We start from the raw sequence: 22,406 nt of genomic DNA, 5'->3' as shown, positions 1-22,406 counted from the left end.
GTAGTGTAATTATGGTTTCCAGCAGTAGTGTAATTACGGTTTCCAGCAGTAGTGTGATTACAGTGTCCAGCAGTAGTGTGATTATGGTTTCCAGCTGTAGTGTAATTATGGTTTCCAGCAGTAGTGTAATTACGGTTTCCAGCAGTAGTGTGATTACAGTGTCCAGCAGTAGTGTAATTATGGTTTCCAGCAGTAGTGTGATTATGGTTTCCAGCTGTAGTGTAATTATGGTTTCCAACAGTAGTGTAATTATGGTTTTTAGCAGTAGTGAGATTACAGTTTCCAGCAGTAGTGTAACTATGGTTTCCAGCAGTAGTGTAATTATGGTTTTTAGCAGTAGTGTAATTACGGTTTCCAACAGTAGTGTAATTACGGTTTCCAACAGTAGTGTAATTACGGTTTCCAACAGTGGTGTGATTACAGTTTCCAGCAGTAGTGTGATTAAAGTTTCCAGCAGTAGTGTAACTATGGTTTCCAGCAGTAGTGTAATTACGGTTTCCAGCTGTAGTGTAATTATGGTTTCCAGCAGTAGTGTAATTATGGTTTTTAGCAGTAGTGTAATTACGGTTTCCAACAGTAGTGTAATTACGGTTTCCAACAGTAGTGTAATTACGGTTTCCAACAGTGGTGTGATTACAGTTTCCAGCAGTAGTGTGATTAAAGTTTCCAGCAGTAGTGTAACTATGGTTTCCAGCAGTAGTGTAATTACGGTTTCTAGCAGTAGTGTGATTATGGTTTCCAGCAGTAGTGTAATTATGGTTTCCAGCAGTAGTGTAATAATGGTTTCCAGCAGTAGTGTATTATGGTTTCCAGCAGTAGTGTATTATGGTTTCCAGCAGCAGTGTAATAATGGTTTCCAGCAGCAGTGTAATTATGGTTTCCAGCAGTAGTGTGTTGGTTCCAGCAGTAGTGTAATTATGGTTTCCAGCAGTAGTGTAATTGGTTTCCAGCAGTAGTGTAATTATGGTTTCCAGCAGTAGTGTGATTATGGTTTCCAGCAGTAGTGTAATAATGGTTTCCAGCAGTAGTGTAATTATGGTTTCCAGCAGTAGTGTAATAATGGTTTCCAGCAGTAGTGTAATTATGGTTTCCAGCAGTAGTGTAATTATGGTTTCCAGCAGTAGTGTGATTATGGTTTCCAGCAGTAGTGTAATAATGGTTTCCAGCAGTAGTGTAATTACAGTTTCCAGCAGTAGTGTATTTATGGTTTCTAGCAGTAGTGTAATTATGGTTTCCAGCAGTAGTGTAATTATGGTTTCCAGCAGTAGTGTAATTATGGTTTCCAGCAGTAGTGTAATTATGGTTTCAAACAGTAGTGTAATTATGGTTTCCAGCAGTAGTGTAATTATGGTTTCCAGCAGTGTAATTATGGTTTCCAGCAGTAGTGTATCTATGGTTTCCAGCAGTAGTGTAATTATGGTTTCCAGCAGTAGTGTAATTACGGTTTCCAGCAGTAGTGTATCATGGTTTCAAACAGTAGTGTAATTATGGTTTCCAACAGTGGTGTAATTATGGTTTCCAGCAGTAGTGTAACTATGGTTTCCAGCAGTAGTGTAATTATGGTTTCCAGCAGTAGTGTAATTATGGTTTCCAGCAGTAGTGTAATTATGGTTTCCAGCAGTAGTGTAATTATGGTTTCCAGCAGTAGTGTAATTATGGTTTCCAGCAGTAGTGTAATTACATGGTTCCAGCAGTAGTGTAATAATGGTTTCCAGCAGTAGTGTAATTATGGTTTCCAGCAGTAGTGTAATATGGTTTCCAGCAGTAGTGTAATTATGGTTTCAGCAGTAGTGTAATTATGGTTTCCAGCAGTAGTGTAATTATGGTTTCCAGCAGTAGTGTAATTATGGTTTCCAGCAGTAGTGTAATTACGGTTTCCAACAGTAGTGTAATTACGGTTTCCAACAGTAGTGTGATTACAGTTTCCAGCAGTAGTGTGATTAAAGTTTCCAGCAGTAGTGTAACTATGGTTTCCAGCAGTAGTGTAATTACGGTTTCCAGCAGTAGTGTGATTATGGTTTCCAGCAGTAGTGTAATTATGGTTTCCAACAGTAGTGTAATTATGGTTTCCAGCAGTAGTGTATCTATGGTTTCCAGCAGTAGTGTAATTACGGTTTCCAACAGTAGTGTAATTATGGTTTTTAGCAGTAGTGAGATTACAGTTTCCAGCAGTAGTGTAACTATGGTTTCCAGCAGTAGTGTAATTACGGTTTCCAGCAGTAGTGTGATTATGGTTTCCAGCTGTAGTGTAATTATGGTTTCCAGCAGTAGTGTAATTACGGTTTCCAACAGTAGTGTAATTACGGTTTCCAACAGTAGTGTAATACGGTTTCCAACAGTGGTGTAATTATGGTTTCCAGCAGTAGTGTAATTAAAGTTTCCAGCAGTAGTGTAACTATGGTTTCCAGCAGTAGTGTAATTACGGTTTCCAGCAGTAGTGTAATTATGGTTTCCAGCAGTAGTGTAATTATGGTTTCCAGCAGTAGTGTAATTATGGTTTCCAGCAGTAGTGTAATTATGGTTTCCAGCAGTAGTGTGATTATGGTTTCCAGCAGTAGTGTAATAATGGCTTTCCAGCAGTAGTGTAATTATGGTTTCCAGCAGTAGTGTGATTATGGTTCCAGCAGTAGTGTAATTATGGTTTCCAGCAGTAGTGTAATTATGGTTTCCAGCAGTAGTGTAATTATGGTTTCCAGCAGTAGTGTAATTATGGTTTCCAGCAGTGTAATAATGGTTTCCAGCAGTAGTGTAATTATGGTTTCCAGCAGTAGTGTAATAATGGTTTCCAGCAGTAGTGTAATTATGGTTTCCAGCAGTAGTGTAATTATGGTTTCCAGCAGTAGTGTGATTATGGTTTCCAGCAGTAGTGTAATTATGGTTTCCAGCAGTAGTGTGATTACAGTTTCCAGCAGTAGTAATTATGTTTTCTCCAGCAGTAGTGTATTATGGTTTCCAGCAGTAGTGTAATTATGGTTTCCAGCAGTAGTGTAATTACGGTTTCCAGCAGTAGTGTAACTATGGTTTCAAACAGCAGGTTTCCAGCAGTAGTGTAATTATGGTTTCCAGCAGTAGTGTAATTATGGTTTCCAGCAGTAGTGTATCTATGGTTTCCAACAGTAGTGTAATTATGGTTTCCAGCAGTGTAATTTTCCAGCAGTAGTGTAATGGTTTCAAACAGTAGTGGTTTCCAACAGTGGTGTAATTATGGTTTCCAGCAGTAGTGTAACTATGGTTTCAGTAGTGTAATTATGGTTTCCAGCAGTAGTGTAATTATGGTTTCCAGCAGTAGTGTAATTATGGTTTCCAGCAGTAGTGTAATTATGGTTTCCAGCAGTAGTGTAATTATGGTTTCCAGCAGTAGTGTAATTACAGTTTCCAGCAGTAGTGTAATGGTTTCCAGCAGTAGTGTAATTATGGTTTCCAGCAGTAGTGTAATTATGGTTTCCAGCAGTAGTGTAATTATGGTTTCCAGCAGTAGTGTAATTATGGTTTCCAGCAGTAGTGTAATTATGGTTTCCAGCTGTAGTGTAATAATGGTTTCCAGCAGTAGTGTGATTACAGTTTCCAGCAGTAGTATATTTATGTTTTCTAGCAGTAGTGTAATTATGGTTTCCAGCAGTAGTGTAATTATGGTTTCCAGCAGTAGTGTAATTACGGTTTCCAGCAGTAGTGTAACTATGGTTTCAAACAGTAGTGTAATTATGGTTTCCAGCAGTAGTGTAATTATGGTTTCCAGCAGTAGTGTAATTATGGTTTCCAGCAGTAGTGTATCTATGGTTTCAAACAGTAGTGTAATTATGGTTTCCAGCAGTAGTGTAATTACGGTTTCCAGCAGTAGTGTATCTATGGTTTCAAACAGTAGTGTAATTATGGTTTCCAACAGTGGTGTAATTATGGTTTCCAGCAGTAGTGTAACTATGGTTTCCAGCAGTAGTGTAATTATGGTTTCCAGCAGTAGTGTAATTATGGTTTCCAGCAGTAGTGTAATTATGGTTTCCAGCAGTAGTGTAATTATGGTTTCCAGCAGTAGTGTAATTATGGTTTCCAGCAGTAGTGTAATTACAGTTTCCAGCAGTAGTGTAATAACGGTTTCCAGCAGTAGTGTAATTACGGTTTCCAACAGTAGTGTAATTATGGTTTCCAGCAGTAGTGTAATTATGGTTTCCAACAGTAGTGTAATTATGGTTTCCAGCAGTAGTGTAATTATGGTTTCCAAGCAGTAGTGTAATTATGGTTTCCAGCAGTAGTGTAATTATGGTTTCCAGCAGTAGTGTAATTATGGTTTCCAGCAGTAGTGTAATTATGGTTTCCAGCAGTAGTGTGATTATGGTTTCCAGCAGTAGTGTAATTATGGTTTCCAGCAGTAGTGTAATTATGGTTTCAGCAGTAGTGTAATTATGGTTTCCAGCAGTAGTGTAATTATGGTTTCCAGCAGTAGTGTAATAATGGTTTCCAGCAGTAGTGTAATTATGGTTTCCAGCAGTAGTGTGATTATGGTTTCCAGCAGTAGTGTAACTATGGTTTCCAGCAGTAGTGTGATTATGGTTTCCAGCAGTAGTGTAATTATGGTTTCCAGCAGTAGTGTAATTATGGTTTCCAGCAGTAGTGTAATTATGGTTTCCAGCAGGTGTAATTATTTTCCAGCAGTAGTGTAATTATGGTTTCCAGCAGTAGTGTAATTATGGTTTCCAGCAGTAGTGTAATTATGGTTTCCAGCAGTAGTGTAATTATTTTCCAGCAGTAGTGTAATTATGGTTTCCAGCAGTAGTGTAATTATGGTTTCCAGCAGTAGTGTAATTATGGTTTCCAGCAGTAGTGTAATTATGGTTTCCAGCAGTAGTGTAATTATGGTTTCCAGCAGTAGTGTGATCTATGGTTTCAGCAGTAGTGTAATTATGGTTTCCAGCAGTAGTGTAATTATGGTTTCCAGCAGTAGTGTAATTATGGTTTCCAGCAGTAGTGTAATTATGGTTTCCAGCAGTAGTGTAATTATGGTTTCCAGCAGTAGTGTAATTATGGTTTCCAGCAGTAGTGTAATTATGGTTTCCAGCAGTAGTGTAAGCAGTTAATTATGGTTTCCAGCAGTAGTGTAATTATGGTTTCCAGCAGTAGTGTAATTACGGTTTCCAGCAGTAGTGTAATTATGGTTTCCAGCAGCAGTAGTGTAATTATGGTTTCCAGCAGTAGTGTAATTATGGTTTCCAGCAGTAGTGTAATTACAGGTTTCCAGCAGTAGTATATTTATGGTTTCAGCAGTAGTGTAATTATGGTTTCCAGCTGTAGTGTATTATGGTTTCCAGCAGTAGTGTAATTACAGTTTCCAGCAGTAGTGTAATTACAGTTTCCAGCAGTAGTGTAATTATGGTTTCCAGCAGTAGTGTAATTATGGTTTCCAGCAGTAGTGTAATTACAGTTTCCAGCAGTAGTGTAATTATGGTTTCCAGCAGTAGTGTGATTACAGTTTCCAGCAGTAGTGTAATTACAGTTTCCAGCAGTAGTTTAATTATGGTTTCCAGCTGTAGTGTATCTATGGTTTCCAGCAGTAGTGTGATTACAGTTTCCAGCAGTAGTGTAATTACGGTTTCCAACAGTAGTGTAATTATGGTTTCCAGCAGTAGTGTATCTATGGTTTCAAACAGTGGTGTAATTACGGTTTCCAACAGTAGTGTAATTATGGTTTTTAGCAGTGGTGAGATTACAGTTTCCAGCAGTAGTGTAACTATGGTTTCCAGCAGTAGTGTAATTACGGTTTCCAGCAGTAGTGTGATTATGGTTTCCAGCTGTAGTGTAATTATGGTTTCCAGCAGTAGTGTAATTACGGTTTCCAACAGTAGTGTAATTACGGTTTCCAACAGTAGTGTAATTACGGTTTCCAACAGTGGTGTGATTAGTAGTGTAATTAGTTTCCAGCAGTAGTGTGATTAAAGTTTCCAGCAGTAGTGTAACTATGGTTTCCAGCAGTAGTGTAATTACGGTTTCTAGCAGTAGTGTGATTATGGTTTCCAGCAGTAGTGTAATTATGGTTTCCAGCAGTAGTGTAATAATGGTTTCCAGCAGTAGTGTGATTATGGTTTCCAGCAGTAGTGTGATTATGGTTTCCAGCAGTAGTGTAATTATGGTTTCCAGCAGTAGTGTAATTATGGTTTCCAGCAGTAGTGTGATTATGGTTTCCAGCAGTAGTGTAATTATGGTTTCCAGCAGTAGTGTAATAATGGTTTCCAGCAGTAGTGTAATTATGGTTTCCAGCAGTAGTGTGATTATGGTTTCCAGCAGTAGTGTAATAATGGTTTCCAGCAGTAGTGTAATTATGGTTTCCAGCAGTAGTGTAATAATGGTTTCCAGCAGTAGTGTAATTATGGTTTCCAGCAGTAGTGTAATTATGGTTTCCAGCAGTAGTGTGATTATGGTTTCCAGCAGTAGTGTAATAATGGTTTCCAGCAGTAGTGTGATTACAGTTTCCAGCAGTAGTATATTTATGTTTTCTAGCAGTAGTGTAATTATGGTTTCCAGCAGTAGTGTAATTATGGTTTCCAGCAGTAGTGTAATTACGGTTTCCAGCAGTAGTGTAACTATGGTTTCAAACAGTAGTGTAATTATGGTTTCCAGCAGTAGTGTAATTATGGTTTCCAGCAGTAGTGTAATTATGGTTTCCAGCAGTAGTGTATCTATGGTTTCCAACAGTAGTGTAATTATGGTTTCCAGCAGTAGTGTAATTACGGTTTCCAGCAGTAGTGTATCTATGGTTTCAAACAGTAGTGTAATTATGGTTTCCAACAGTGGTGTAATTATGGTTTCCAGCAGTAGTGTAACTATGGTTTTTAGCAGTAGTGTAATTATGGTTTCCAGCAGTAGTGTAATTATGGTTTCCAGCAGTAGTGTAATTATGGTTTCCAGCAGTAGTGTAATTATGGTTTCCAGCAGTAGTGTAATTATGGTTTCCAGCAGTAGTGTAATTACAGTTTCCAGCAGTAGTGTAATAATGGTTTCCAGCAGTAGTGTAATTATGGTTTCCAGCAGTAGTGTAATAATGGTTTCCAGCAGTAGTGTAATTATGGTTTCCAGCAGTAGTGTAATTATGGTTTCCAGCAGTAGTGTGATTATGGTTTCCAGCAGTAGTGTAATAATGGTTTCCAGCAGTAGTGTGATTACAGTTTCCAGCAGTAGTATATTTATGTTTTCTAGCAGTAGTGTAATTATGGTTTCCAGCAGTAGTGTAATTATGGTTTCCAGCAGTAGTGTAATTACGGTTTCCAGCAGTAGTGTAACTATGGTTTCAAACAGTAGTGTAATTATGGTTTCCAGCAGTAGTGTAATTATGGTTTCCAGCAGTAGTGTAATTATGGTTTCCAGCAGTAGTGTATCTATGGTTTCCAACAGTAGTGTAATTATGGTTTCCAGCAGTAGTGTAATTACGGTTTCCAGCAGTAGTGTATCTATGGTTTCAAACAGTAGTGTAATTATGGTTTCCAACAGTGGTGTAATTATGATTTCCAGCAGTAGTGTAACTATGGTTTTTAGCAGTAGTGTAATTATGGTTTCCAGCAGTAGTGTAATTATGGTTTCCAGCAGTAGTGTAATTATGGTTTCCAGCAGTAGTGTAATTATGGTTTCCAGCAGTAGTGTAATTATGGTTTCCAGCAGTAGTGTAATTACAGTTTCCAGCAGTAGTGTAATTATGGTTTCCAGCAGTAGTGTAATTACGGTTTCCAACAGTAGTGTAATTATGGTTTCCAGCAGTAGTGTATCTATGGTTTCAAACAGTGGTGTAATTACGGTTTCCAACAGTAGTGTAATTATGGTTTTTAGCAGTAGTGAGATTACAGTTTCCAGCAGTAGTTTAATTATGGTTTCCAGCTGTAGTGTATCTATGGTTTCCAGCAGTAGTGTGATTACAGTTTCCAGCAGTAGTGTAATTACGGTTTCCAACAGTAGTGTAATTATGATTTCCAGCAGTAGTGTATCTATGGTTTCAAACAGTGGTGTAATTACGGTTTCCAACAGTAGTGTAATTATGGTTTTTAGCAGTAGTGAGATTACAGTTTCCAGCAGTAGTGTAACTATGGTTTCCAGCAGTAGTGTAATTACGGTTTCCAGCAGTCGTGTGATTATGGTTTCCAGCTGTAGTGTAATTATGGTTTCCAGCAGTAGTGTAACTATGGTTTCCAGCAGTAGTGTAATTACGGTTTCCAGCAGTAGTGTGATTATGGTTTCCAGCAGTAGTGTAATTATGGTTTCCAGCAGTAGTGTAATAATGGTTTCCAGCAGTAGTGTGATTATGGTTTCCAGCAGTAGTGTATTATGGTTTCCAGCAGTAGTGTAATTGGTTTCCAGCAGTAGTGTAATTATGGTTTCCAGCAGTAGTGTGATTATGGTTTCCAGCAGTAGTGTAATTATGGTTTCCAGCAGTAGTGTAATTACGGTTTCCAACAGTAGTGTAATTACGGTTTCCAACAGTAGTGTATCTATGGTTTCAAACAGTAGTGTAATTATGGTTTCCAACAGTGGTGTAATTATGGTTTCCAGCAGTAGTGTAACTATGGTTTTTAGCAGTAGTGTAATTATGGTTTCCAGCAGTAGTGTAATTATGGTTTCCAGCAGTAGTGTAATTATGGTTTCCAGCAGTAGTGTAATTATGGTTTCCAGCAGTAGTGTAATTATGGTTTCCAGCAGTAGTGTAATTACAGTTTCCAGCAGTAGTGTAATAATGGTTTCCAGCAGTAGTGTAATTATGGTTTCCAGCAGTAGTGTAATAATGGTTTCCAGCAGTAGTGTAATTATGGTTTCCAGCAGTAGTGTAATTATGGTTTCCAGCAGTAGTGTGATTATGGTTTCCAGCAGTAGTGTAATAATGGTTTCCAGCAGTAGTGTGATTACAGTTTCCAGCAGTAGTATATTTATGTTTTCTAGCAGTAGTGTAATTATGGTTTCCAGCAGTAGTGTAATTATGGTTTCCAGCAGTAGTGTAATTACGGTTTCCAGCAGTAGTGTAACTATGGTTTCAAACAGTAGTGTAATTATGGTTTCCAGCAGTAGTGTAATTATGGTTTCCAGCAGTAGTGTAATTATGGTTTCCAGCAGTAGTGTGTCTATGGTTTCCAACAGTAGTGTAATTATGCTTTCCAGCAGTAGTGTAATTACGGTTTCCAGCAGTAGTGTATCTATGGTTTCAAACAGTAGTGTAATTATGGTTTCCAACAGTGGTGTAATTATGATTTCCAGCAGTAGTGTAACTATGGTTTTTAGCAGTAGTGTAATTATGGTTTCCAGCAGTAGTGTAATTATGGTTTCCAGCAGTAGTGTAATTATGGTTTCCAGCAGTAGTGTAATTATGGTTTCCAGCAGTAGTGTAATTATGGTTTCCAGCAGTAGTGTAATTACAGTTTCCAGCAGTAGTGTAATAATGGTTTCCAGCAGTAGTGTAATTACGGTTTCCAACAGTAGTGTAATTATGGTTTCCAGCAGTAGTGTATCTATGGTTTCAAACAGTGGTGTAATTACGGTTTCCAACAGTAGTGTAATTATGGTTTTTAGCAGTAGTGAGAGTACAGTTTCCAGCAGTAGTTTAATTATGGTTTCCAGCTGTAGTGTATCTATGGTTTCCAGCAGTAGTGTGATTACAGTTTCCAGCAGTAGTGTAATTACGGTTTCCAACAGTAGTGTAATTATGATTTCCAGCAGTAGTGTAATTATGGTTTCAAACAGTGGTGTAATTACGGTTTCCAACAGTAGTGTAATTATGGTTTTAGCAGTAGTGAGATTACAGTTTCCAGCAGTAGTGTAACTATGGTTTCCAGCAGTAGTGTAATTACGGTTTCCAGCAGTCGTGTGATTATGGTTTCCAGCTGTAGTGTAATTATGGTTTCCAGCAGTAGTGTAACTATGGTTTCCAGCAGTAGTGTGATTATGGTTTCCAGCAGTAGTGTAATTATGGTTTCCAGCAGTAGTGTAATAATGGTTTCCAGCAGTAGTGTGATTATGGTTTCCAGCAGTAGTGTGATTATGGTTTCCAGCAGTAGTGTAATAATGGTTTCCAGCAGTAGTGTAATTATGGTTTCCAGCAGTAGTGTGATTATGGTTTCCAGCAGTAGTGTAATTATGGTTTCCAGCAGTAGTGTAATTACGGTTTCCAACAGTAGTGTAATTACGGTTTCCAACAGTAGTGTAATTACGGTTTCCAACAGTAGTGTGATTACAGTTTCCAGCAGTAGTGTGATTAAAGTTTCCAGCAGTAGTGTAACTATGGTTTCCAGCAGTAGTGTAATAATGGTTTCCAGCAGTAGTGTAATTATGGTTTCCAGCAGTAGTGTAATAATGGTTTCCAGCAGTAGTGTAATTATGGTTTCCAGCAGTAGTGTAATTATGGTTTCCAGCAGTAGTGTGATTATGGTTTCCAGCAGTAGTGTAATAATGGTTTCCAGCAGTAGTGTGATTACAGTTTCCAGCAGTAGTATATTTATGTTTTCTAGCAGTAGTGTAATTATGGTTTCCAGCAGTAGTGTAATTATGGTTTCCAGCAGTAGTGTAATTACGGTTTCCAGCAGTAGTGTAACTATGGTTTCAAACAGTAGTGTAATTATGGTTTCCAGCAGTAGTGTAATTATGGTTTCCAGCAGTAGTGTAATTATGGTTTCCAGCAGTAGTGTATCTATGGTTTCCAACAGTAGTGTAATTATGGTTTCCAGCAGTAGTGTAATTACGGTTTCCAGCAGTAGTGTATCTATGGTTTCAAACAGTAGTGTAATTATGGTTTCCAACAGTGGTGTAATTATGGTTTCCAGCAGTAGTGTAACTATGGTTTTTAGCAGTAGTGTAATTATGGTTTCCAGCAGTAGTGTAATTATGGTTTCCAGCAGTAGTGTAATTATGGTTTCCAGCAGTAGTGTAATTATGGTTTCCAGCAGTAGTGTAATTATGGTTTCCAGCAGTAGTGTAATTACAGTTTCCAGCAGTAGTGTAATAATGGTTTCCAGCAGTAGTGTAATTACGGTTTCCAACAGTAGTGTAATTATGGTTTCCAGCAGTAGTGTATCTATGGTTTCAAACAGTGGTGTAATTACGGTTTCCAACAGTAGTGTAATTACGGTTTCCAACAGTAGTGTGATTACAGTTTCCAGCAGTAGTGTGATTAAAGTTTCCAGCAGTAGTGTAACTATGGTTTCCAGCAGTAGTGTAATTACGGTTTCCAGCAGTAGTGTGATTATGGTTTCCAGCAGTAGTGTAATTATGGTTTCCAGCAGTAGTGTAATAATGGTTTCCAGCAGTAGTGTGATTATGGTTTCCAGCAGTAGTGTGATTATGGTTTCCAGCAGTAGTGTAATAATGGTTTCCAGCAGTAGTGTAATTATGGTTTCCAGCAGTAGTGTGATTATGGTTTCCAGCAGTAGTGTAATTATGGTTTCCAGCAGTAGTGTAATTACGGTTTCCAACAGTAGTGTAATTACGGTTTCCAACAGTAGTGTAATTACGGTTTCCAACAGTAGTGTGATTACAGTTTCCAGCAGTAGTGTGATTAAAGTTTCCAGCAGTAGTGTAACTATGGTTTCCAGCAGTAGTGTAATAATGGTTTCCAGCAGTAGTGTAATTATGGTTTCCAGCAGTAGTGTAATTATGGTTTCCAGCAGTAGTGTGATTATGGTTTCCAGCAGTAGTGTAATTATGGTTTCCAGCAGTAGTGTAATTACGGTTTCCAACAGTAGTGTAATTACGGTTTCCAACAGTAGTGTAATTACGGTTTCCAACAGTAGTGTGATTACAGTTTCCAGCAGTAGTGTGATTAAAGTTTCCAGCAGTAGTGTAACTATGGTTTCCAGCAGTAGTGTAATAATGGTTTCCAGCAGTAGTGTAATTATGGTTTCCAGCAGTAGTGTAATTATGGTTTCCAGCAGTAGTGTGATTATGGTTTCCAGCAGTAGTGTAATAATGGTTTCCAGCAGTAGTGTGATTACAGTTTCCAGCAGTAGTATATTTATGTTTTCTAGCAGTAGTGTAATTATGGTTTCCAGCAGTAGTGTAATTATGGTTTCCAGCAGTAGTGTAATTACGGTTTCCAGCAGTAGTGTAACTATGGTTTCAAACAGTAGTGTAATTATGGTTTCCAGCAGTAGTGTAATTATGGTTTCCAGCAGTAGTGTAATTATGGTTTCCAGCAGTAGTGTATCTATGGTTTCCAACAGTAGTGTAATTATGGTTTCCAGCAGTAGTGTAATTACGGTTTCCAGCAGTAGTGTATCTATGGTTTCAAACAGTAGTGTAATTATGGTTTCCAACAGTGGTGTAATTATGGTTTCCAGCAGTAGTGTAACTATGGTTTTTAGCAGTAGTGTAATTATGGTTTCCAGCAGTAGTGTAATTATGGTTTCCAGCAGTAGTGTAATTATGGTTTCCAGCAGTAGTGTAATTATGGTTTCCAGCAGTAGTGTAATTATGGTTTCCAGCAGTAGTGTAATTACAGTTTCCAGCAGTAGTGTAATAATGGTTTCCAGCAGTAGTGTAATTACGGTTTCCAACAGTAGTGTAATTATGGTTTCCAGCAGTAGTGTATCTATGGTTTCAAACAGTGGTGTAATTACGGTTTCCAACAGTAGTGTAATTATGGTTTTTAGCAGTAGTGAGATTACAGTTTCCAGCAGTAGTTTAATTATGGTTTCCAGCTGTAGTGTATCTATGGTTTCCAGCAGTAGTGTGATTACAGTTTCCAGCAGTAGTGTAATTACGGTTTCCAACAGTAGTGTAATTATGATTTCCAGCAGTAGTGTATCTATGTTTTCAAACAGTGGTGTAATTACGGTTTCCAACAGTAGTGTAATTATGGTTTTTAGCAGTAGTGAGATTACAGTTTCCAGCAGTAGTGTAACTATGGTTTCCAGCAGTAGTGTAATTACGGTTTCCAGCAGTCGTGTGATTATGGTTTCCAGTTGTAGTGTAATTATGGTTTCCAGCAGTAGTGTAATTACGGTTTCCAACAGTAGTGTGATTACAGTTTCCAGCAGTAGTGTGATTAAAGTTTCCAGCAGTAGTGTAACTATGGTTTCCAGCAGTAGTGTAATTACGGTTTCCAGCAGTAGTGTGATTATGGTTTCCAGCAGTAGTGTAATTATGGTTTCCAGCAGTAGTGTAATAATGGTTTCCAGCAGTAGTGTGATTATGGTTTCCAGCAGTAGTGTGATTATGGTTTCCAGCAGTAGTGTAATAATGGTTTCCAGCAGTAGTGTAATTATGGTTTCCAGCAGTAGTGTGATTATGGTTTCCAGCAGTAGTGTAATTATGGTTTCCAGCAGTAGTGTAATTACGGTTTCCAACAGTAGTGTAATTACGGTTTCCAACAGTAGTGTAATTACGGTTTCCAACAGTAGTGTGATTACAGTTTCCAGCAGTAGTGTGATTAAAGTTTCCAGCAGTAGTGTAACTATGGTTTCCAGCAGTAGTGTAATTACGGTTTCCAGCAGTAGTGTGATTATGGTTTCCAGCAGTAGTGTAATTATGGTTTCCAGCAGTAGTGTAATAATGGTTTCCAGCAGTAGTGTGATTATGGTTTCCAGCAGTAGTGTGATTATGGTTTCCAGCAGTAGTGTAATAATGGTTTCCAGCAGTAGTGTAATTATGGTTTCCAGCAGTAGTGTGATTATGGTTTCCAGCAGTAGTGTAATTATGGTTTCCAGCAGTAGTGTAATAATGGTTTCCAGCAGTAGTGTAATTATGGTTTCCAGCAGTAGTGTAATTATGGTTTCCAGCAGTAGTGTAATTATGGTTTCCAGCAGTAGTGTAATTATGGTTTCCAGCAGTAGTGTAATAATGGTTTCCAGCAGTAGTGTAATTATGGTTTCCAGCAGTAGTGTAACTATGGTTTCCAGCAGTAGTGTAATAATGGTTTCCAGCAGTAGTGTAATTATGGTTTCCAGCAGTAGTGTAACTATGGTTTTTAGCAGTAGTGTAATTATGGTTTCCAGCAGTAGTGTAATTATGGTTTCCAGCAGTAGTGTAATTATGGTTTCCAGCAGTAGTGTAATTACAGTTTCCAACAGTAGTGTAATTATGGTTTCCAGCAGTAGTGTATCTATGGTTTCAAACAGTGGTGTAATTACGGTTTCCAACAGTAGTGTAATTATGGTTTTTAGCAGTAGTGAGATTACAGTTTCCAGCAGTAGTGTGATTACAGTTTCCAGCAGTAGTGTAACTATGGTTTCCAGCAGTAGTGTGATTACAGTTTCCAACAGTGGTGTAATTATGGTTTCCAGCTGTAGTGTAATTACGGTTTCCAGCAGTAGTGTAATTACGGTTTCCAGCAGTAGTGTAATTACGGTTTCCAGCAGTAGTGTAATTATGGTTTCCAGCAGTAGTGTAACTATGGTTTCCAGCTGTAGTGTAATTATGGTTTCCAGCAGTAGTATAATTACAGTTTCCAGCAGTAGTGTGATTACAGTTTCCAGCAGTAGTGAGATTACAGTTTCCAGCAGTAGTGTAATTACAGTTTCCAGCAGTAGTGTGATTACAGTTTCCAGCAGTAGTGTGATTATGATTTCCAGCAGTAGTGTAATTACGGTTTCCAACAGTGATGTAATTATGGTTTCCAGCAGTAGTGTAACTATGGTTTTTAGCAGTAGTGTAATTACAGTTTCCAGCAGTAGTGTAATTATGGTTTCCAACAGTAGTGTAATTATGGTTTCCAGCAGTAGTGTATCTATGGTTTCAAACAGTGGTGTAATTACGGTTTCCAACAGTAGTGTAATTATGGTTTTTAGCAGTAGTGAGATTACAGTTTCCAGCAGTAGTGTGATTACAGTTTCCAGCAGTAGTGTAACTATGGTTTCCAGCAGTAGTGTGATTACAGTTTCCAACAGTGGTGTAATTATGGTTTCCAACAGTAGTGTAATTATGGTTTCCAGCAGTAGTGTAACTATGGTTTCCAGCTGTAGTGTAATTATGGTTTCCAGCAGTAGTGAGATTACAGTTTCCAGCAGTAGTGTAATTACAGTTTCCAGCAGTAGTGTGATTACAGTTTCCAGCAGTAGTGTAATTATGGTTTCCAGCAGTAGTATAATTACAGTTTCCAGCAGTAGTGTAATTACAGTTTCCAGCAGTAGTGTAATTATGTCATAAGGTGAAAGCACCAATTTGTAAGTCGCTCTGGATAAGAGCGTCTGCTAAATGACTTAAATGTAATGTAAATGTAACAGTAGTGTAATTATGGTTTCCAGCAGTAGTGTAATTACGGTTTCCAACAGTAGTGTAATTATTGTTTCCAGCAGTAGTGTAATTACGGTTTCCAACAGTAGTGTAATTACGGTTTCCAGCAGTAGTGTAATTATGGTTTCCAACAGTAGTGTAATTATGGTTTCCAGCAGTAGTGTAATTACGGTTTCCAACAGTAGTGTGATTACAGTTTCCAGCAGAAGTGTAATTATGGTTTCCAGCAGTAGTGTAATTATGGTTTCCAGCAGTAGTGTAATTACGGTTTCCAACAGTAGTGTAATTATGGTTTCCAGCAGTAGTGTAATTACGGTTTCCAACAGTAGTGTGATTACAGTTTCCAGCAGTAGTGTAATTATGGTTTCCAGCTGTAGTGTAATTATGGTTTCCAACAGTAGTGTGATTACAGTTTCCAGCAGGAGTATATTTATGGTTTCCAGCAGTAGTGTAATTATGGTTTCCAGCAGTCGTGTAATTACGGTTTCCAGCTGTAGTGTAATTATGGTTTCCAACAGTAGTGTAATTATGGTTTCCAGCAGTAGTGTAATTATGGTTTCCAGCAGTAGTGTAATTATGGTTTCCAGCAGTAGTATAATTACGGTTTCCAGCAGTAGTGTAATTATGGTTTCCAGCAGTCGTGTAATTACGGTTTCCAGCTGTAGTGTAATTATGGTTTCCAACAGTAGTGTAATTATGGTTTCCAGCAGTAGTGTAATTATGGTTTCCAACAGTAGTGTAATTACAGTTTCCAGCAGTAGTGAGATTACAGTTTCCAGCAGTAGTGTGATTACAGTTTCCAGCAGTAGTGTAACTATGATTTCCAGCAGTAGTGTAATTACGGTTTCCAACAGTGATGTAATTATGGTTTCCAGCAGTAGTGTAACTATGGTTTTTAGCAGTAGTGTAATTACCGTTTCCAGCAGTAGTGTAATTATGGTTTCCAACAGTAGTGTAATTATGGTTTCCAGCAGTAGTGTATCTATGGTTTCAAACAGTGGTGTAATTACGGTTTCCAACAGTAGTGTAATTATGGTTTTTAGCAGTAGTGAGATTACAGTTTCCAGCAGTAGTGTGATTACAGTTTCCAGCAGTAGTGTAACTATGGTTTCCAGCAGTAGTGTGATTACAGTTTCCAACAGTGGTGTAATTATGGTTTCCAACAGTAGTGTAATTATGGTTTCCAGCAGTAGTGTAACTATGGTTTCCAGCTGTAGTGTAATTATGGTTTCCAGCAGTAGTGTAATTACAGTTTCCAGCAGTAGTGTAATTACAGTTTCCAGCAGTAGTGTGATTACAGTTTCCAGCAGTAGTGTAATTATGGTTTCCAGCAGTAGTATAATTACAGTTTCCAGCAGTAGTGTAATTACAGTTTCCAGCAGTAGTGTGATTACAGTTTCCAGCAGTAGTGTAATTATGTCATAAGGTGAAAGCACCAATTTGTAAGTCGCTCTGGATAAGAGCGTCTGCTAAATGACTTAAATGTAATGTAAATGTAACAGTAGTGTAATTATGGTTTCCAGCAGTAGTGTAATTACGGTTTCCAACAGTAGTGTAATTATGGTTTCCAGCAGTAGTGTAATTACGGTTTCCAACAGTAGTGTAATTACGGTTTCCAGCAGTAGTGTAATTATGGTTTCCAACAGTAGTGTAATTATGGTTTCCAGCAGTAGTGTAATTACGGTTTCCAACAGTAGTGTGATTACAGTTTCCAGCAGTAGTGTAATTATGGTTTCCAGCAGTAGTGTAATTATGGTTTCCAGCAGTAGTGTAATTACGGTTTCCAACAGTAGTGTAATTATGGTTTCCAGCAGTAGTGTAATTACGGTTTCCAACAGTAGTGTGATTACAGTTTCCAGCAGTAGTGTAATTATGGTTTCCAGCTGTAGTGTAATTATGGTTTCCAACAGTAGTGTGATTACAGTTTCCAGCAGGAGTGTATTTATGGTTTCCAGCAGTAGTGTAATTACGGTTTCCAACAGTAGTGTAATTATGGTTTCCAGCAGTCGTGTAATTACGGTTTCCAGCTGTAGTGTAATTATGGTTTCCAGCAGTAGTGTAATTATGGTTTCCAGCAGTAGTGTAATTATGGTTTCCAGCAGTAGTGTAATAATGGTTTCCAGCAGTAGTGTAATTATGGTTTCCAGCAGTAGTGTAATTATGGTTTCCAGCAGTAGTGTGATTATGGTTTCCAGCAGTAGTGTAATAATGGTTTCCAGCAGTAGTGTGATTACAGTTTCCAGCAGTAGTATATTTATGTTTTCTAGCAGTAGTGTAATTATGGTTTCCAGCAGTAGTGTAATTATGGTTTCCAGCAGTAGTGTAATTACGGTTTCCAGCAGTAGTGTAACTATGGTTTCAAACAGTAGTGTAATTATGGTTTCCAGCTGTAGTGTAATTATGGTTTCCAGCAGTAGTGTAATTATGGTTTCAAACAGTGGTGTAATTACGGTTTCCAACAGTAGTGTAATTATGGTTTTTAGCAGTAGTGTGATTACAGTTTCCAGCAGTAGTGTGATTACAGTTTCCAGCAGTAGTGTAATTATGGTTTCCAGCAGTAGTGTAATTATGGTTTCCAGCAGTAGTGTAATTATGGTTTCCAGCAGTAGTGTAATTACAGTTTCCAGCAGTAGTGTAATTATGTCATAAGGTGAAAGCACCAATTTGTAAGTCGCTCTGGATAAGAGCGTCTGCTAAATGACTTAAATGTAATGTAAATGTAACAGTAGTGTAATTATGGTTTCCAGCAGTAGTGTAATTACGGTTTCCAACAGTAGTGTAATTATGGTTTCCAGCAGTAGTGTAATTACGGTTTCCAACAGTAGTGTAATTACGGTTTCCAGCAGTAGTGTAATTATGGTTTCCAACAGTAGTGTAATTATGGTTTCCAGCAGTAGTGTAATTACGGTTTCCAACAGTAGTGTGATTACAGTTTCCAGCAGAAGTGTAATTATGGTTTCCAGCAGTAGTGTAATTATGGTTTCCAGCAGTAGTGTAATTACGGTTTCCAACAGTAGTGTAATTATGGTTTCCAGCAGTAGTGTAATTACGGTTTCCAACAGTAGTGTGATTACAGTTTCCAGCAGTAGTGTAATTATGGTTTCCAGCTGTAGTGTAATTATGGTTTCCAACAGTAGTGTGATTACAGTTTCCAGCAGGAGTATATTTATGGTTTCCAGCAGTAGTGTAATTACGGTTTCCAACAGTAGTGTAATTATGGTTTCCAGCAGTCGTGTAATTACGGTTTCCAGCTGTAGTGTAATTATGGTTTCCAACAGTAGTGTAATTATGGTTTCCAGCAGTAGTGTAATTATGGTTTCCAGCAGTAGTGTAATTATGGTTTCCAGCAGTAGTGTATCTATGGTTTCAAACAGTAGTGTAATTATGGTTTCCAGCAGTAGTGTAATTACGGTTTCCAGCAGTAGTGTATCTATGGTTTCAAACAGTAGTGTAATTATGGTTTCCAGCAGTAGTGTAATTACGGTTTCCAGCAGTAGTGTAATTATGGTTTCAAACAGTAGTGTAATTATGGTTTCCAGCAGTAGTGTAATTATGGTTTCCAGCAGTAGTGTAATTATGGTTTCCAGCAGTAGTGTATCTATGGTTTCAAACAGTAGTGTAATTATGGTTTCCAGCAGTAGTGTAATTACGCTTTCCAGCAGTAGTGTATCTATGGTTTCAAACAGTAGTGTAATTATGATTTCCAGCAGTAGTGTAATTACAGTTTCCAACAGTAGTGTAATTATGGTTTCCAGCAGTAGTGTAATTACGGTTTCCAACAGTGGTGTAATTATGGTTTCCAGCAGTAGTGTAACTATGGTTTTTAGCAGTAGTGTAATTATGGTTTCCAGCAGTAGTGTAATTATGGTTTCCAGCAGTAGTGTAATTATGGTTTCCAGCAGTAGTGTAATTATGGTTTCCAGCAGTAGTGTAATTACAGTTTCCAGCAGTAGTGTAATTATGGTTTCCAGCAGTAGTGTAATTACGGTTTCCAACAGTAGTGTAATTATGGTTTCCAGCAGTAGTGTAATTACGGTTTCCAGCTGTAGTGTAATTATGGTTTCCAACAGTAGTGTAATTATGGTTTCCAGCAGTAGTGTAATTATGGTTTCCAGCAGTAGTGTAATTATGGTTTCCAGCAGTAGTGTATCTATGGTTTCAAACAGTAGTGTAATTATGGTTTCCAGCAGTAGTGTAATTACGGTTTCCAGCAGTAGTGTATCTATGGTTTCAAACAGTAGTGTAATTATGGTTTCCAGCTGTAGTGTAATTACGGTTTCCAGCAGTAGTGTAATTATGGTTTCAAACAGTAGTGTAATTATGGTTTCCAGCAGTAGTGTAATTATGGTTTCCAGCAGTAGTGTAATTATGGTTTCCAGCAGTAGTGTATCTATGGTTTCAAACAGTAGTGTAATTATGGTTTCCAGCAGTAGTGTAATTACGCTTTCCAGCAGTAGTGTATCTATGGTTTCAAACAGTAGTGTAATTATGATTTCCAGCAGTAGTGTAATTACAGTTTCCAGCAGTAGTGTAATTACGGTTTCCAACAGTGGTGTAATTATGGTTTCCAGCAGTAGTGTAACTATGGTTTTTAGCAGTAGTGTAATTATGGTTTCCAGCAGTAGTGTAATTATGGTTTCCAGCAGTAGTGTAATTATGGTTTCCAGCAGTAGTGTAATTACAGTTTCCAGCAGTAGTGTAATTACAGTTTCCAGCAGTAGTGTAATTATGGTTTCCAGCAGTAGTGTAACTATGGTTTTTAGCAGTAGTGTAATTACAGTTTCCAGCAGTAGTGTAATTATGGTTTCCAACAGTAGTGTAACTATGATTTCCAACAGTAGTGTGATTACAGTTTCCAACAGTGGTGTAATTACGGTTTCCAACAGTAGTGTAATTATGGTTTTTAGCAGTAGTGAGATTACAGTTTCCAGCAGTAGTGTGATTACAGTTTCCAGCAGTAGTGTAATTATGGTTTCCAACAGTAGTGTGATTACAGTTTCCAGCAGTAGTGTAATTATGGTTTCCAACAGTAGTGTGATTACAGTTTCCAACAGTGGTGTAATTACGGTTTCCAACAGTAGTGTGATTACAGTTTCCAGCAGTAGTGTAATTATGGTTTCCAACAGTAGTGTGATTACAGTTTCCAACAGTGGTGTAATTACGGTTTCCAACAGTAGTGTGATTACGGTTTCCAACAGTAGTGTAATTATGGTTTCCAGCAGTAGTGTAACTATGGTTTCCAGCAGTAGTGTAATTACGGTTTCCAACAGTAGTGTAATTATGGTTTCCAGCAGTAGTGTAACTATGGTTTCCAGCAGTAGTGTAATTACGGTTTCCAACAGTAGTGTGATTACAGTTTCCAGCAGTAGTGTGATTACAGTTTCCAGCAGTAGTGTAATTATGGTTTCCAACAGTAGTGTAATTACGGTTTCCAGTAGTAGTGTAATTATGGTTTCCAGCAGTAGTGTAATTATGGTTTCCAACAGTAGTGTAATTACGGTTTCCAGTAGTAGTGTAATTATGGTTTCCAGCAGTAGTGTAATTATGGTTTCCAGCAGTAGTGTGATTACAGATTCCAGCAGTAGTGTAACTATGGTTCCCAGCAGTAGTGTAATTATGGTTTCCAGCAGTAGTGTAATTATGGTTTCCAGCAGTAGTGTAATTATGGTTTCCAACAGTAGTGTAACTATGTTTTCTAGCAGTAGTTTAATTACGGGTTCCAACAGTAGTGTAATTAAGGTTTCCAGCAGTAGTGTAACTATGGTTTCCAGCAGTAGTGTATCTATGGTTTCCAGCAGTAGTGTAATTACAATTTCCAGCAGTAGTGTAATTACGGTTTCCAGCAGTAGTGTAATTACGGTTTCCAGCAGTAGTGTAATTACGGTTTCCAACAGTAGTGTAATTATGGTTTCCAGCAGTAGTGTAATTACGGTTTCCAACAGTAGTGTAATTATGGTTTCCAGCAGTAGTGTAATTATGGTTTCCAACAGTAGTGTAATTATGGTTTCCAGCAGTAGTGTAATTATGGTTTCCAGCAGTAGTGTGATTACAGTTTCCAGCAGTAGTGTAATTATGGTTTCCAGCTGTAGTGTAATTATGGTTTCCAGCAGTAGTGTGATTACAGTTTCCAGCAGTAGTGTAATTATGGTTTCCAGTAGTAGTGTACTTACGGTTTCCAGCAGTAGTCAGCGCTACCTTGCTATGTTTTGACTGATTCATAATATACTGTATGTGTTATAGTCTATGAGAGGCTACAGACGATCTGATTTGCTCAGTGCTGATCCTAAAGTGAAGTGGCGTTTGGTGGACTAAGCACGTGCAGTAAAGTGTTCTCTCTCTCGTCTAGGGACCCACTTCAACTCTGAATATGCTGACATTTAGCTTCCTTCACAAGACGAACGATACGAAAGTCAACCAGCAGGAGGTTGTGTTTGTGTGTGTGTGTGTGCGCGTGTGTGTGTGTGTGCGCGTGCGTGCGTGTGAGTGTGTGTGCGTGTGTGTGTGTGTGCTGTTTTAAATATTCACAGTGAGAGATTATATGAATAATGTATGATTGTATTTGCATGCTAAGATGCTAAGGCCTGTGCTGTGTCAGAATGGAGGATACAGTATAGTCACTGTAACCATGTACACCAATACAGTTATCCTCAAGGTTACACACTGATACACACTGTTGGGGTTTTACATATACGTGAAGAACTGTGCTGCATTGAAGGTGTGCGCCAGGCCTAAACTCAGTTAGTGTCTACAGTACTGCAAATAAAACTTTGAGGAAGGGAGAATGTTTGATGTTCACATATAGGAGAGTTTAGGTTGCAACACATGGAGAAACACATTCGTGTAACGTTTGTTGTCAGATATATCAATCAATGAAAGCGTTTCTTTGTTTACCTTGTCCGACCTTCATGACAACTTTCATGGCCCTGGTCTTACAGACTCCTCCCTCTCTGTTCTCCAGGCCTTCGACTGAACCATTGGACGTGGCTGGAAGAGAGAGATAGGGAGAGATAGGGAGAGCGAGAGAGAGAAAGAGAGAGCGCGAGCGAGAAGTCAAAACAGGAATATTTTACATCTGGTAAGAAGTTAATATGGAAATTATCTCAACAGAGAAACATTTCCTCATTTGCGCAACTTATATCCCCCCAATAGATTCCCCATACTTTAATAATGACAGCTTCTCTATCCTAGAGCGGGAGATCAACCATTTCCAGGACCAGGGACAT

General features: G+C 38.2%; 1 protein-coding gene across 1 annotated transcript in view; it reads right to left on the bottom strand.

Moving 5' to 3' along the window:
- The window catches only part of LOC115118868 (ephrin-B1-like), a 180,244-nt gene that overhangs the window by 16,115 nt on the left and 141,723 nt on the right, over positions 1-22,406 (bottom strand). Inside the window, exon 3 of the mRNA XM_065019884.1 lies at positions 22,075-22,167. Within this exon, the coding sequence (XP_064875956.1) occupies positions 22,075-22,167 (93 nt within the window). The remainder of the gene's footprint in view (positions 1-22,074; positions 22,168-22,406) is intronic.

The sequence above is a fragment of the Oncorhynchus nerka genome, linkage group LG6, assembly GCF_034236695.1.
Source record: "Oncorhynchus nerka isolate Pitt River linkage group LG6, Oner_Uvic_2.0, whole genome shotgun sequence".
Lineage (NCBI taxonomy): Eukaryota > Metazoa > Chordata > Actinopteri > Salmoniformes > Salmonidae > Oncorhynchus > Oncorhynchus nerka.
Note: the sequence above shows the minus strand (reverse complement) of the source record. Positions and strands in the feature narration are given on the sequence as shown.